Source organism: Bombus vosnesenskii, unplaced genomic scaffold (genome assembly GCF_011952255.1).
Source record: "Bombus vosnesenskii isolate JDL3184/JDL3185 unplaced genomic scaffold, Bvos_JDL3184-5_v1.1 scf7180000013295, whole genome shotgun sequence".
Lineage (NCBI taxonomy): Eukaryota > Metazoa > Arthropoda > Insecta > Hymenoptera > Apidae > Bombus > Bombus vosnesenskii.
The window spans coordinates 6,585,876-6,603,249 of NW_022882946.1; the positions used below are offsets into that span (position 1 = coordinate 6,585,876).

The window sequence follows — 17,374 nt, forward strand, 5'->3', positions numbered from 1 at the left end:
TAGCTTAATCTTTTTTTAAACATACGTCTTCTTCTCCGCTACATTATTCATTAAGAACTGTTGCCTTTCCCATCGCCATTTATTTGTAATTTCGTATCTTCCATCAGTGGACATCACACTTTCTTGCACCTAATCTCATATTTTATATAAAATGTTTCTCTTTAATGGATACATAACGTAAAATCGAGAAAGCAGTTTTCAGAAATATAAATGCATAGTAGATAGTAGACTTTTATGTTTTTATCTGAACGATTAATCAAGCTGGACCGTGCATTTCGTATTTCGAAATGGGATGTCGCAAAGAGAAATCTTTCGAAATTTACATTGGCTAGCGTGAAGAAACGAAGAAATAGGAGTGAAGGGTGCGAGCGATATATTTTGCTAAAATAGTTGCAGTAGTAATCGTAAATTACATATTATTGATAAAGCTGTCGTTGTTAACGAGCACACTGGGATGATCCAACACTGGTAATTACGTGAAACGATTCTCGATACTCGATCGATTCATGTTCACGCGAATTTACATTGAACAGCTATGAATCTTAACTAGGTGCCAATTATTTGTTGCTTAAGACCTCTATGTTTTATCACTTAATTTATGTTCTCTTTCACCTTTAAAAAAGGATAACAATTATTTACTTTTCTATTCCGCTATTTTTATCTCTTAGTTTAATCGAGGATTTATTTATTTTAATTCCAGATTAAAATTAACTGTGAAAAATCTTTCCTATATTCTTATTCTTTATCAAACTTCTCTTCTGACTACTGTTCGTTCTTTCTCTTTAGAGGTTGCCCGTAATATTCTTAGACGGTGCGCTAAATCCACAAATTTTCTCCGCGAAGAAAAAAAAAAATTGACACGTCATTATCACAATCCGCGCGCTATTTACGATTGTACACGAATAGTCGTCGAGCGGACTAATTTAACGCAAGCCTGCTGACTTAACGAACGACGGAGGCCTTCATACCAAACGGAGCATCCCTCGATCCTTCGTGCGATTCTTTTATTGTCTGCTATCGCGATTTCGCGATTCTCTCTCTCTCTCTCTCTCTCTTTCTCTCTCGTCCCTGTCTCTTCTCTTTCCGTCTACCTTTTTTGTTTCCTTTGGTTATATTTGAATGAATTTCAATCAAAATTTCAGAGCAGAACCGTGAATTCATTCAATTCTCGGCGGTACACTTTAATAATCATCATTTCATTTACTTAGTGATATATCCGTTCGTAACACATAAAATGTCCGTTTAAATTCTGAAACTATTTTAAATCGTATCAAAATTAAATTAAATTAAAATGTGTATCGCTTTCTTGGAGCAGAATTTTTGTAAAATTGAATATCGATTTATGTATTTTTTATTTCGTGTGTATTTTATATCAAATAGTATTGAAACATTCTCTTTGTAGCAGTACAATATTTTGTACAGTTAACGAATTTTTCATTGACGATAACATTTTCAAGAATGATGATGATATTTTTCAAAAGTGCTATTACAAATATAATGTCTCCATGATAGGATACAAGTTAATAAATTTACACCGATGGAAAGCAAAAGTACAGTTATTTTAATCGATAATAGAGAAATTCTGTTTAAAAAGAATTTATTGGTTGACGTTGAAAAGGTTTCTCGGTTAGAAAGTAATTTGATAATCGTAACGACTGGCTAATAAAAATAATAAAATAAATTAATTAATATCGTTGAAAATAGCCTTGCAATTTGCTTTATTGGTTTAACCGACTTTACCATTTAGTAGATGAGATTACAGATAGAAGCTGATGGATAATATTTCTAATTATTTCATAGAATTTTCCATCCGAGTTGAAGTGAAAGTCTAACGGCTCGGGATTAATTCCATTTCTTAAATCTTCACCTTGTTTCAGTTTCTTTTTATTCTTCTAATATTCTACAGGAACTTCATCAAGGCTAGCAACTTTCGGTATAATACGTTATTTCTGCCTCGTAGAACGATTAATCTATATTCGCTCCGATTGAATATCTGGCATTGAACTCAGAACTTTATCAACACCGAATTATGTTACATTTCGCGCTGTAATAACTCCCATACGTTCCTGTAGTTGTACTCGCACTAATTGTAGTAAAAAGCGAGGTAAAAAGTAAGAAAAGTGCATGTGAAAGGACGTGGAGTCAGTTCTTAAATGACATCATAAAGAATCAAAAGAGTTTAGCGCTAGAACTACATATGAGCTTGATCTGTGACTAATCGTGTTATGCATGTATAAAAATTATAAAAATAAATAAATATGTAGTAATCATATCTCTGTCTTAATAAAACACGATATTAATTTTATCAGAAATCCCCATGTATTTTTGATGATTTCGAATACACAAGAAATCTGAAACCAATCACTCGGACTCCTTTAGTAGCTGGAGAGTTGAATTTAAGTCGCGAGACAATAGCTCTGTTTACGTAATCCTTTCGAAAATTTACGTCCGCTACAAATGAAATAACGCACTTTCCAACAGACCACGTGTTACGTTGTCTGTAAAATTAATATTTAAAATGGAGTGAAAGTACAAAAAATATATATATAGTATTACGGTGTGGCGAACGTAGATTACGAAAATTTTTCTCCAGTATGTTACTTCTCATCAACATTCTACGAGTACATACTAAGAAACTCACTACGAGTAAAAAATGGACGAAAAAGATCGTAAACTGGTATTAGCGCGTGACTTTCGTTTAAAAATTGTTTGACGTGTAACTTTATGTTTGTGAGGTAATCGAGAGCGATAGTTGCACACGATAGTCGAATTTCAGGTGCTCTGCAGTCTCGGAACTGCAGGAAATCATTTTTGCAACGTAATGCCAGGTTACGACTTCGTCAAAGGCAAGGTTTATACGAAGTCGGTCATTAGATTGCAGGCTGATCGCTCAATTATCATCTACCCAGCAACCATTTACTCTGACAGGTACTCGAAATCGAATTTAAAGCTAATTCGCGCGCAGGTGCTGTGAAATCGATCTGCGCGACTTTGTTTCTCGTTTTCGAATCGATGGCAACGATTGACAGTGATAATTTCTTCTTAGATTGATAGCTATACACGAAAATCATATGTGAAAAACAGAACGAACCTATTTTTCCTTGACTTTCTAATTTTTTAATAAAGACAGAATATTTTAGTATAACATAATTAGGATATTAAAAATAGACGATGGTCTTATAAGTTCATTTATGAAGTTAGTTTACGAATATTTTCTAAATGTTCACAAACATGTTAAAAAACTATACTTAACTTTATGAACCTAAATAATGATACAATTTGAGCAACATAAGATTAATCCTTGTATTTTCTATACAAATTTGCATAATTCTAGTTATATTTATATGCAACCTAAAGACTGCTTTCTCGTAGAAAAATGTAAAATTACGCTCTTCTCCCGTGATACATGTAATTTTCTATGATCTTAATTCTATTCATATCCAGTTTAAAAATTACTGTCTCACAGCATAGTAGAAAATACTATGTAGCTATATTTCTCCTTCATGATCTTCAATTACAACACATAACAAATGAGATAGTGAACTCGTTAACTTGCTGATCATAAACTTCCTCCTTATTATCATTAATCCAAGAACCGTATCAAAAGGTATATCGTACATAAACATACAATTTCCTTAAATACACCAGAGAACACTTGAACCTTTCTCCAAAGTTCTGTTCCTCGAAACCGTCTCTCAAAGCCTTTCGATTTACCCCGGAACTTCTCTGGAAACACGAATTCCTCGATTCTCAGCCACTTTCTTTCACCTTTGAATCCACACAGGATCAACGGGGAACTTTTTGCTAATGTGATACTCGAACACAGAGGGGAAAAGACGAGGTGTTTAAATACGTCAAAGGCCCAATATGTTGAGACCCCCGAGCAGCGATCTATCATTTTCGATTCACCCGTCACGATATCCGTGTTTCCGTGTGTTTGCTTCGACAAGCGTTTCACTCTGTCCTCTCCTTGTAAATGGGCTATGTGGAACGTGATAAACGCTCGGCCCCGTGACAGCGGGTGATTGATAAGCGAGAGCGCGCTTCTTCATCTGTCGCGTAGCGTTTCGAAAAACAGTATCAGAACCAACTCTCTTTGCCATTATCTTTAGTCGGTGTTTCCAATGAACGTTCTGTCCACTTTCGAAATGTCAGTCGACCAAAATCTTGGGTCTGGAGGAAGGATTAGAGGAGAATGCGTGTAAACGAAACTGACACGTTTACCGACCATTCGACTTCTTAGTGTTTGGCTTGGGTTTCATTCGAACTAATGTTGGGATATAGGAATGTGGCAAATAGATAGAGTCGCTTGCTAATGTTCGCTCGTGTTCGCAGCGTCTTCGCACGTCACAATTTACCAGAAATAATGGAGGAAGAATTTTCTAGTTTTTACGAGTTGAAGTATCTTAACTGTTCTTTCATTTCTTCGGTTGTTATGATTGTCGCGTTAAGTACAGTGTTTTTGAGTTTCATTCGTTGATGTACCGAATCGTTACAGAAGAGTAGGAATTTGGAAAACGAGAAAAATACCCTGTTCGTGGTATTTTTGCGTATTAGTGTAAAAAAATTATTTGAGAGATCAATTAGTTTCCAATCACGAAGTTCGTTAATGGCTCCTTCAATTTCACGATAATAATGGTTATTATGGTTGGAAATGGTACTGTTTCGTATTGCAGTTACACACGACTCGGACAAATGGAAACAATTACGCTACTACTTATTCTACTTCACAACATAGACTCATGATCCTTGTGCGTTAAAACCAATATAGACGTCAGTTAGCTTTCGTACAAGAAACCAGAAACCCCACTCTTCATCTCTTACTTCTTTTCGCCAACTAAAAGGTTCGTCGAGTTTTCTTCTTTGAAACAAAGAATAAAAGATCGGAGAATCAAATATCGAGGAAAACACATAGCTATCCTGCTCTGTATCCACTGTATCGTAACAACGCTCTAATTTCCACGAAGGAAGCCAGCGTGTTCTTCGAATTCACCGTGAACGCCTCGATCGAGCCATCTTTTCGACGTTGCTCTGAATCTTCGCAGAGAAAGTAACGCGTGTACGATTCTAATGGAGCGATTGAAAATCCGCGGCGCGATTCCTTCGGGAGGCGAGATTGCCGGGCCGTCGATAATTTCCAGCACGCGATTCTCGTGTTTACACGGAAGAAAGTGAAAGAACGTAGAGAAGCGCGAGAAGGAGAAGCTCTGACTCTCGAGAAAGAGGCGAGTTTTGAGGACCGAGGTTCGATCGACGAATAGCGTACGTGCGCGGTGTCTGGGAAAACTCGGGGCTAATTAAAATCGACGTAAAAAGGCGACCGACGTGAAAGCGGCGTCGCTCCTGTTTAAAATCGTATCGACGATCCTCCTCTCCCTCGTTTCCACGACCGAAACACGATCGCCGTGTTAAGTATTACTCTTTTAATTAAGCACGATGCGCAATCGCGTCGGGGCTGGGAACGAGGAAGGAAACGAGGTTGCAAGGAAAGTGACTCTGTTGATGAGAACTCTATTCCCTTGCGAGGTAGGTCGATGTTGATGATTTGGTGACGTTGGTTTAATTTAATTTTATGGCAGTAGCTGTGTGCATAGTATACTTATGTATACCGACTAAGCTCACGTATGTAAGTACAAATATATGTATGTGTGTTACATAGAAGCCAAACTGATCAATACTTTCGTGGCAAATTGATACATTTTAAGAAGATTGAATTTATCCGAATTTGGCTTCTGAGGGGCTTATATATGATAAAGTTCGCAGATAGTTTGTATGAGAAGAGTTTAAAATCTATCTTTTTAATGTATTTTGAATACGCTACGATTTATTGAAATGTCTTTTCGCCACAAACTTATTTCCATAATCTGATTGGATAAATTAAAATAACAATTCACTTGGCAACATTTGAACAAGTCAAATAGCAAGTAGTTTACAGTATATGTACTATATTTGTATAGTTCGTAATAAAATATTGTATCAGGCATTTAATTTAAAGTGTAAATAAACCACTTAATAGTCAACGAAACGCTTGTGGTTCACGCTGAAGTTTATAGCGTCGAGATGGAAAGTTTGCTGAAGAAGAAGAGTGAAAGAGCAAACAGTTCAAACAAAAGTGAAACGACTCGTAAGCTGCGTGACTCTTTTTAGTGGTTTAGTTGTTTTAGTAATACTTGCGCGGTGAAATGGAACAAACGTATTCCAATCGTCCGGTAAAAAGGATAACAAACGTAAGAAACTGTTACTAATGCTGGAATGGATTTTCTTCAGAGAGGATCATCAGACGTATCAGCCCACGGTTCTCTTCAAGAGAACGAAACACCACAAGGGCTCGATATATTGTCTCGCATGGACGCCGGATGGACAGCTTATGGCGACCGGAAGCAACGACAAGACTGTCAAATTGATGCGCTTCAATGCCGATACATCAAACCTCGAAGGTAAATGTAGAAGCGTTCTCGAAAATTTTTTAACATTTCTCTCATTTTGTAAACATTTATCACAACTTTCACGCTAACTACGATACTCGTTACATCGATTCCTCACAGAAACTGCTCTCAAAGTGGCAGCCATTTATTTGCAACTTCCTACTTGTCACTCTGTCGCAGTGTATGATAACTGTTGTGTAACAACATGGCCTGAAAAAACTTTCTCCCTTTAACCTATTAACCGGGGAGAATTAAACTACTTTGATTTCCAATCTCTAGCATATCAAAATTTCTTTATTTATAGATTTCCTACCTTCTAATGCATCGTATAATTTGTGTTAAAAATAAACTATATCGTATTTGTAGAAACTAAACTCGATTCAACTGAAATTAATCTGTCTCTATTAACTCTTAATTTTATAATCGGGTCGTGTAAAACTTACATTGACCCACTTTATAAATCGGAAAAGTTAGAAAATTTTTTAATTGGCCTTAGAATTCATTTAGATTATTCATCGCATCTTCTTATATGCTTCTTTCAAGAAAGTGAGCCGTTTGTTTCTTGAAAATTGAATATTAATAGTGTGCTCGTGCAATGAAATTACGAAATTAACAAAAACTGAAGTTTAGCAATTTAACTCCTGAGATATTTCATTATAAAAGTGTTCGATTCGAAAATGATCCAAGTTAACGTATTAAAACATTGTTCTCTTTACAACCCTGTGTCTCTTCCAGGACAAGAAGTGGAGCTGACGATGCACGACGGTACCGTTCGCGACTTGTGCTTCCTCGAGGACACCTCGAACAAGTCGAGTCTGCTGATTAGCGGTGGTGCCGGCGACTGCAAGATCTACGTCACCGATTGCGCAACTGGTACACCCTTCCAGGCTCTGAGCGGTCACAGTGGCCACGTGCTCACCCTCTACAACTGGGGTGGAGCAATGTTCGTCAGCGGATCGCAGGATAAGACGGTCAGATTTTGGGATCTTCGAACGAGAGGTTGCGTGAACATGGTCACACCAGCCACGGTTCCTGGCAGCAGGGTTAGTTTAGTTCCTCTGCAACGGAGATCTTGTGTATTTAGAATACCTAGCGAGGAATCTGATTGTCAAACGGTATTAGTAGATTTTGTTGAAGTTGCTGATTTTCCGTAAGACAGTCTGTTTGAAATCTATTATCCCTATCGTTTACAGTAACTGTTTGCTGTATCTCTGTTGTGTAATATCGCTATGTAATATTATATTTTCATACATATATGTGAACTTATACATGTACATTTACTGATCTTTACTATCTACTTAATTTTAAACAGACTCTAATCCTGAAGTTGAAGTATCTTTAAATTCAATCTTCCTCTTCATTGAACTAAAACAGAGATTTTTATATCGTCGATCCGCAAGTCCATATTTTTGTATCACAGTTGACTCTCAGATTCGTCAATTTATTTCTCAATTAGCGCTTTCCTCCTGTCATCGGTCTTTATTGGAAAAGTTATTAGTAATACATACGGTTAATTCTATCACTTCATAAGAAATCCAGGCATCATCGATCAGCGATAAATAATTCGTACATAATGTGAAAAGGATTTCTATGATTCATAACGGACCCAGCATGCATCGACGACATCGACTTTTCAGTTTTTTAAGTTTCGTTTTTTCGTTCGACGTCCGATAAAATTTCGACCCACGTTTTTGAATCGCACCGATCATACATCCCCCTTCACGAATCGCATTTCTTTCTTCCTCTAGTTCACCCTTGCTCTTTCTCTTCAACTCAGGATCGAATTTTTATCGGACGTACTCGAAAATAATTTGGAACGGAATCGGTATCGCGTATCTGATTAGCATTTGATCCCGTTGCAGGTTGGCAGTCCGGTAGCAGCTCTCTGCGTCGATCCATCCGGACGTCTTTTGGTATCCGGTCACGAGGACAGCAGCTGCGTCCTCTTCGACATCCGGGGCGGTCGGACCGTTCAATGCTTCAAACCTCACGCTGCTGATATCAGAAGCATACGCTTCTCCCCTTCTGCATACTACTTGCTTACCGGTGGCTACGATAACAAGCTGGTTCTGACTGATCTGCAAGGTAAATTTATGCTACTTTGGTATATAGATCATGCGTGATGAAATCGTTAGAAATGAAATTTCTTCTCTAAAGTTATTAAGAGATTAAATTTTCCTCCCCATTATAAACCAAGCTCTTAAATAACAAAATGTATATTCTTTTTTTAATGATACTGGAAAATGTCTGACAATGAGGTGTAGACTAAACAATCTCAAAAGAGGAATATCGTGGAAGATCATATCTTTCTCTATCGCAGTTTACAAACATTTTTCCGTCTCATTAAAAACAAGGGAGATATTTGGATGTTCGGTTTAGGCTAAGACACTCTGCATAATCTAATACGATTTAATAACAAAATGATGCTTATGCGTATGATGTATTAGTAATTTTTAAATTCTTTTTTTAGGTGATTTAACGATGCCTTTGCCCAGCGTAGTTGTGGCGCAACACCAAGACAAGGTGATTTCCGGCCGATGGCATCCGACGGAATTCTCGTTCCTCAGTACTTCAGCTGACAAGACAGCGACTCTGTGGGCTCTGCCACCTGTTTAGGCAGGCGAACGTCGATGGCACGCGTTTGTCGTTCATTCGTAACATTCATTTTCAGGAACTGTCTCGTTAACCCGGTCACGATCGTTCGTTCTTTCCCTTTTATTTAAATCAACACCAGAGAGTCTGTCTTTTTTTATAACAATAAGAGATCGATGGCACGATCAAGCGAGAGTAGATATTATTTTTAGTGTTGAAACGTAATTTTTTTAATCCGCGAAGGAAAAGGTCGTTGCCGGAAACGGGAGAACGGGCGATCGTGAACGTTATCGATGCGAAGCGTATTACAACAGGAAGAAAAGTTCATCGCGTGTACGAGCATAATTCAACCATGACCAATTAAAGCTTCCTGAAGTACAGGCTGCGGCAGCAGTCGAGCGTAATGGAGACTCAACGCGCGACGACGCGTGCGAGAAACAATTACAGCCACACCGAGCAACATTGTTAACGCGTTACTAAGTAAACGTTACACGCTTCGAGAGCCTCGTGTGAGAAAGAGTGAAAGTGCATTTTCGCGTAGAGACGATGTAACGAGCGTTCTAGGCGTTAATCATTTGTCGACGACGATGAGTCGTTTGTTAGGAATCATAAGACTGCGGAAGAACCGGCAAGAAAACTTCGTCATTCGAGATATATGCTTAATACGTCAAATCACGATAGCGAAACGTACATCGTTTCGATGAAGATTCTTTCGTTCAAAAGCAACATTTTCGACTAGAACAAACGACAGTGCAACACTATCGTGAGCGTTCAGATCGAACGTATTTCGTTGTAGACTCATTGTATAACGTTTGTCTCTTTTTTTTCTTTTTTTTTTTTTATAGAGTTTCTTCGCGGTCGTGTGTTTTGCCCCGGTGTACATAAGTTTAGTATAGGCTTAAGGGCGATGATTCTCGGGAGACGAAAATCTGTATGCTCCCGATACATATTTAATCGCTCTCTGTAACTTTTAGATTTTGAATGCTCTCTCTTTGCTCGATACCCTATTATTTCTCGTTGCAAATATTTCTAGATTTACCTGCGGATAACATTTGTAAAATCTATCTACGACATTGATTACCATTTGCTTGTGTCTTTTGTTTTTCTTTTCCTTATCTGTTTTAGTCGATCAAGTATCAACTGCCTATTTATCTTTTTCGTTTTTTCATTCTCCTTTTGTGTTTATTTCTTATTTAAATCGTTTTAAAGCGTTTCTTCCCACCAAGTCATCGTCCCTGTCTTATCGATCCCCCGAAGTCACGCCAAATATTCGCATATTACGCATATTATAATATATAGATACCTATCTTATATTAAGAAGAACAACATATACGTACGCTCATTATTAATCGCTATTTTTTACCATGATGATAAAACGAGAAACGGGATTCTCTCTGAGCGTGTCGGAAACACTCGGAAGAAAGGAACTCGATGTTCCGGTACGACGCAATAAATGTAGCATGATAAGCGTCACGGACGAGGAAGGTTCGGTTTACGTTGTCGCTTGTCACAATCGCCAAAGCTGTCGGATTAGCTCTGGAAAATTGGGGAAAAGAGGGAGAAAGTCTCGCGCTGCTCGAGATACCAGCGAACGAATCGCAATTTTTCCTTGTACATAACGCACGTTTCTTCGAGCTACTATTCACCTGATCAGCGCAAGCGTGATCGCGTCTCTCCTTTTGTTTCCATTCGAAAATGAACATTGATGAGGTAACAAGCATCGTCTGTTTCTCCTTATTCATCATCCCCGCATCTAGCAATTAAATCGCACCTAGGAACCTTTTATATGCACATGCCTCATACTGAAAAGAAATGAAAAGATGGATCACAGGAATTAGAGACGTAGACGTTTGAGCGATCTGAAAAGTGAACAGTCGAAAGGAGAAAATTATCGTGCTTCGTGGCAGAAGTGATATTTTGTTCCCGATGCTGCCTTATAATCGATTACTTCGTTTCGTTCGTGACGTATAAGATGCGTTCTTCGTGATTAATCGATCAAGAGATTAATTGGTCAGAGGAGAGAAAAAAGGGAAAGAAACGAAGCGTCCGCGAGAACGCGTGCGAGCATCTGCTTCCATGTAGCAATTTGTCGTGCCTTCTGTCGTGACTGCTTTCGACGATTCACACTTATTTTTATATTTTTCGTCCTCACCCCTCGACTTCCCTCGTTTCCATCAAACCCCCCCCCCCCCCAGCCTCACTCCTCACCAGCTTCGAAATATTATAAATCACAATCGTTCGACGATCCTTGAGAATATCTTCATCCCATCGAACTGTCATAAAAATGCTGAAGTAAAATGAAAAATCTCTTCGCTATCTCGTACGATAATTACCGTATTCTAATATAAATATATATATATATACATATGGTATACATATAGCATAACTTATAACTTTGTACTTTTCCTGTAGATACGACATAATACTGTCACGTCTAATTTAAACAATAAAATTTACGTTATTAAACAATGTGGTTTCTCGCCATGCAGTTCCTTCCTTTTCGCTTGATTACGACTGTAACGCGGTATCTCGCGTAAGAATCATTTGAAACATTTAACCGTTCAGGGTGTGCTATGGGCGTAGAATCTTATCTGTAGACAAAAAGGTATTAAACAATGCACAATAACAAACTTATAAATGTGTCGACGACAGGAAGATAATCTCAGATTTCGAACATAAAAATATCTAAGATATTTTTTTCAATGGAGAGCGAAACGTAGTATAAGGCTCAAGCAATTCAGATTAATGCAAAAAGGGTTGGAACCGAAATCTACAAGGTTAAAAACACATTATCGATCGTTTGAGCGTAAAAGAAGAACTTCACTGAATAAATTCCTTGGTCGGTGCGATCAAAGAACCATGAAGAAAGTTAATCGACCATCAGCCTTCCGGGATTTCCAGTAATAGACGCAATTAGCCCGGTAAAACCGATCACATCGAGTGTTGAGAGGGTGCCAGGTACCTGGATCGTCGTCTTTTTGAAAATTTCCCATAATCACCGGGCAATCATGTAATCTTCCACCCGCGCGCGTTCTACGCGGTCAAATCCATGCCAAAATAACCATTGCTACACCACAAGATTCTCTGAACCGACGCTCTAGTTTACGAAACTTCAAACGGATCCACGGCAGGGGATCTCGATTTACCCTCATTACACCCTCGAGCTGTGGAACCAGCAATTTCGCAAAAATGAAATTCATAACCCAGCAAAAAATTAAAACGAGCCACCTTTATAGGTAAACGCTTCAGTGAACAAGTTTAGATTATTAGAAATTCAGTAAAAAGGATTTCAACAATGGAAATATCCTTGGGAATATTACATTAAATTTCTGTAAACTTGAAAGTTATTAAACTTTTCAGGATATAGTTTCTAATATGCAATCTTTGTTTAGATCTTAAGAACTAAAGAAAGTGTGAAGAATCCATCCGTGAATATCGTTATAAAAATTCTATCCATTATGTGCGTGTAGTGAGATTGTACTTTTTCTTCTTTCGTTTATATTTGCTCCAGTTCTTGACAATCGCATTCATAAATGTTGATATTTGTACTGTTGTTATTAATTTACACTATTAATTATTAATTTATTACATTATTACATTATTATTATTAATTATACATTATTAATTTATTTGGTTCCATGCATAGTGTAAACGACTCTTCGAGTCTCGATTCTCAAAATTTCCTATTTAATTCGAAACTTTGTTCGTTAAAGTTCAGACCACATAATCATAGAACCATCATTTCTTATTTGATTGGTCGAAACTTTCTTCGCTAAAGTTCAAGCCACATAATCGTAGAGGCAATATTTCTTATTCGATCAGTCGAAACTTTCTTCGCTAAAGTTCAGACCACAAAACTGTTAAAGCAATATAATTATGAATTCGTTACTTTCTCACAATATACCTCCTACAAACTTTTGCAATAGACTTCAGATCTACCTGCAGCACGATCACAAAAGTCAGACCAGTCGATCGTTCACCCAATAATCTATGTCAATTACGACAGTTCGTTCGAGACCAGCTGGTGTCTTAATACTCATGAATCAGGCCAGGTCTTCGATAGTGCCGGAGGACAAACACACTCGGGGTACAGACCCACCCACGAAATTCTTAGGCGGCGGCATCCGTCGATTCGACGAACTCGCCTCTGTCGGTTCGCGGTTCACAAATATCCTCGAAATCCTCACCGCGGGCCAGGCACCCTAATTGCCGGGGCGCCAATGGATACGCGGTCTGTTGGTCCCCGAGGACAGAGACCGTTTCCTTTCTTGTTCGAGCACCACCTACGATCGGAATTCCATCCTCTGGCTGGGCCATACCGCGTCCACAACGTTGCACAGGCTTCAGGAATGCCCCCGGAGCTGCGACGATCCTGTAATGTTACGTTTTAGACAGACAAGAGCGACACAGACGAGGTCTGTGCACCTCGAGCATCCTCCGGCCGTGTAATTCGTGGATTGACGCTGAATGTCGACCGCCGTGATGATTTCTGCAGAACCCTGCAGGTCTTGGAAATTGTTCAACGTAGGCAGTCGTATAGTTGACGTGACTTTGCTACGATTGGATTGAGCGAAGTTTAAATAAAGTAGATCAGACGATAATTATAATAGACGAAGGTAATTAGGAGTTTGAAATATCAATTTGAGCGGATGAGAGTCCTACGGTGTTAACGTGCTACTTTCGCATAAGCAAGCTTCGGACGTACTTGTGAGAGTCTACGATTTTTGACCAACGTCGTCTAATTCTCTTCGAAGGCACAAATTTAAAACTCGTCATGCGTAAATTATTCCACTAAAGAATCTAAGAGAGTAATGGAGCGAAGACTGGGAGACTTTAGAAGAGAATAACGGAGGGAGTAATTGGCACGTGCCGCGAAATGTTCCATCGGTGGTAAAATTTTCGAGACGAGACACGTTCAATTTCCGATATGTAATAACAATAATCAACCGGTCACGGTTCCGGGAAGAGTCGTTGCGTTCTGTTTGGCTAATAGAGTCTCGCGATTAAAAGAATCGAGGGAGGAGAGCGATTCGAAGGATCGGAAAGCGTAAACAAAATTACGGAACAGCAGACGATCCTCCTTGCCTGTCGATCATGACGCAAACATCGTTTCAGCGTGTTTTAATAGAAGAGGACGCGCGATGCATTAGGCTAATCGCGCCGTTAAATAATTCATCGGGCGCGAGGCATCCAAATTAATAACGTATTACAGAAATCGCCTCCAATTCGGCTCGAATGCGGGCATTGCTTTGTATACTCTATCATTTCCGCAGTGGTTCTCCATTTAACTTGGGCGTTCCTTTTAATATATTGTTGCAATTTTTTTTTAAATCGTAATGATACCCATCGTTGATGTTTAGGGAAGATTGGACCGTATAATCGTTATTTATTATTATCGCTAGTAATTTGTAGAAGTAAATCCTTGTGAGGTTTTTTGTTCAATATAGATACATAAATCCTTATTTCTGGTTATGTAAATTCTCACACATTCTTGTAACATATACTTCTATTCAACAAGAAAATTACGTTAGCGTTTTAAAAAATCGAACAAGTTTTTAAAGGCTGCACCGAACACGAAGTCATACCATTTTCACGAACATTACCATTCTTAACCCAGATATTCATAAATTCTTTTCTCATAACGATGTTCAAGATAAACTGCATTCTTCGTTTGAGGTTTAGATTAAATATAATCAATAATTAATGTATTATTATTGCACGCCTGTTTATTATTCCGATCGTTTAAATAGATGAATAATGTTAAATGTGAACAATACTATTAAGAATAAGCGTGAGATTTTGCGATCATCCCTCTGAAGGGATAACAAAAACGTCTGGCTTAAGTCTTCGATACTTCATATTATTTAGGTCTTCGTTCGTCTCTTTCAACACTCGTCAGAACAAACGTTGGGAAGACATGCATGCGCACCGCTGATAGTGGTGATCGCATTCAAATGAGGAAAGGAACGAGGCAAAACGAGAAGAAGACTTCGAAAAAACAGAGAGAAAGATGAGCGCGTGTAATCATTCTCAGAAGGGCGAGTCCGCTGGGGCCGGGGGATGATGACGATAATAATAATTTGAATCGTGGCCACTTAGCATACGTGTAATTTGCCGCTTAAGATGATTTCGTCGACGTTCGTCCGCGTCCTCCTTTGCTTCTCTGTCCCGGCACCGCAGTTAAACGACGAAACCAGAAATTCATAATCACCGGGGGTCGAAGCCGGGGGCGCCACACCAGAGACACGATCATCTGCCCGAGAATGAAATGCGAGGGAAAACGCCACTGCCGATTGTGCGCTCGACGTAGACGAACGTTCAGCGACCGCGGGGGATTTCAACGACCGCAACAGCCATACATACGCTTTTTCGTCATTCGCTCTTATTACGCTTCTTCCATTCCTTGCGACGATTATCTTCTTTCCTTGAGACATATCGTACTGAGTTTTTAACGAAATAGGAACGTTGTCTCATCTGTTTCGTAGCGTGATTTTGTATTGCTCTTTGAAAAACTCTCTATTATTTCTGATAGCTTTCATCATCAGATACATTCTTTAGTTTGTCACGTTGCATTTCAAGTATTATGTAAAATAAATCAAAATGTCCTTTGGGTGATTTTAATAAGGAATTAAATAAATTATAACGTTTTCCCTTGTTCTATTATACTGTATCTTTTTGTGTGCTCGTAATTTGCGACAGTTATCATTGAACATTCCAAAGCTTTTTTCACATCTATTTGTTTCTTTGTTTTTTTTCTAGGAATTAATCTTAAATTAAGATCTATTACAAAGCGATTAGAGCATCGAATACTATAATGAGAGGTAGATACTATAATTAAATTTAGTTCGTAAAAGAATAAATTTGTTCAAAAGGTAGGTGCCTGTTTATAGAAGCTCATTTGGCCCATTAGAAATTCTAGATTCGCCTTTAAACTCGCTATTAACTGAAAACTGACAAAAAACGGAAATCATCGCCGAAAGAATGTAATTACCTGTAATATAATACGGCGAAACACGTATAATTTCGCGTGATGGCTCGTTCGTCGCACCTATTCAAATCACCACGCGCCAGGATTTCCGCGAAAAACGAATTTCTTTGTCTTTAAACACGGTGATTAAGAACGCGAAGCAAGAGCGTCGCGTGACGAGGAACGATAAACAGATGGTCGTGCAGACCAAAAGACGAAACAGTACGGAATTTAATGGGCAAGAAAAAAAAGAAACAGCTGATTACGGGTCGAGATTATTATAGGTATTTTTGTAAAAGTATTTGCATGAATTTACGACGAATGACCATCACGGTGTTAATTTACCTCTGCTCGTACAGCGTCGTCACGAAATGAAGCGACGATCAGCAAAAAAGGGTGCTGAAACTGGTTAGAAAATAACAGCAATGAACGATAATTATCAACGCATAAAAATTAATTATTTCTTGATTATGGAAAAACGGAAGAAGATTATCTTTCGATAGACTTTAGTAGAGCGAATAACCATCACGGTGTTAATTTACCTCTGTTCGTGCAGCGTCGTCCCGAAATGAAACGAGGATCGGCAAAAAGGGGTGCTGAAACTGGTTAGAAAATAACAGCAATGAACGATAATTATCAACTCATAAAAATTAATTATTTCGTGACTTTAGTAGAGCGAATGATTCATAGAATAAGACCTGGGTTCAATAAAAATTATAACTAATAATACTCGCTCCAACACTTATTTACGAAGAATAGCGAGAAAATCCGGGAAAAGACTATACATTTCCATTTAAAATAACAATACAATTGTTAAATGAACATTCATCTATGTATTTGAAAAAAAATATATGACTCTACACGCGTAATAATTTCTACATCATTTATTATCTTCCTCCAACACTCCATTTCAATTACATTGGAAGAATGCACTGTAACTTGAAACAATTGAGTATGTAGTTCATCCTGAACGTGCATGTGTATCTAATAGGCGGATAATATAGATTAATATGCGCGTCGACTAAAGAAAATACTTGACGCAATACGACGTATGTATTCACAAACAGTAATTACCCATAAGAACTGTCCATTTTCTAACTATAAACTTTTCATATTCCAACGTCTATCACGTATAAAAGTAATTTAAAAAAAAAATATACTAATCGTTTTCCTAATCGTTCAGAACTATGTACTTACAAAAAAAGACGCTATTACGATTATCGTTGCTTGGAATTAAAAACACTCGTCATTGTGTGCCAGGCGCGATCACTACGCGGTTACGAGGGGCAATCTTCGCGTCGCAATTAATCAAGGTCGATCACGGTGATTCCCGCGGCCATAGCCACAGGGCGAGGGTGGCACCGCGCCATAACTCTCCGTAATAGCTAAT

The 17,374-nt window shown here is 38.3% G+C and overlaps 1 protein-coding gene across 6 annotated transcripts in view; it reads left to right on the forward strand.

Moving 5' to 3' along the window:
• LOC117233225 (WD repeat-containing protein 47) overlaps nt 1-11,486 on the forward strand; it is a 79,465-nt gene extending 67,979 nt beyond the window's left edge. For 4 of the 6 annotated variants that reach the window (XM_033493344.1, XM_033493340.1, XM_033493342.1 and 1 more), the window contains exons 8-11: nt 6,268-6,437; nt 7,161-7,468; nt 8,270-8,510; nt 8,896-11,486. In XM_033493344.1, the coding sequence (XP_033349235.1) occupies nt 6,268-6,437; nt 7,161-7,468; nt 8,270-8,510; nt 8,896-9,041 (865 nt within the window). In that variant the 3' untranslated portion in view covers nt 9,042-11,486. The remainder of the gene's footprint in view (nt 1-6,267; nt 6,438-7,160; nt 7,469-8,269; nt 8,511-8,895) is intronic. The other 2 variants (XM_033493341.1, XM_033493345.1) reach the window with 1 other exon arrangement.
• Nucleotides 11,487-17,374: the final 5,888 nt, after the last annotated feature.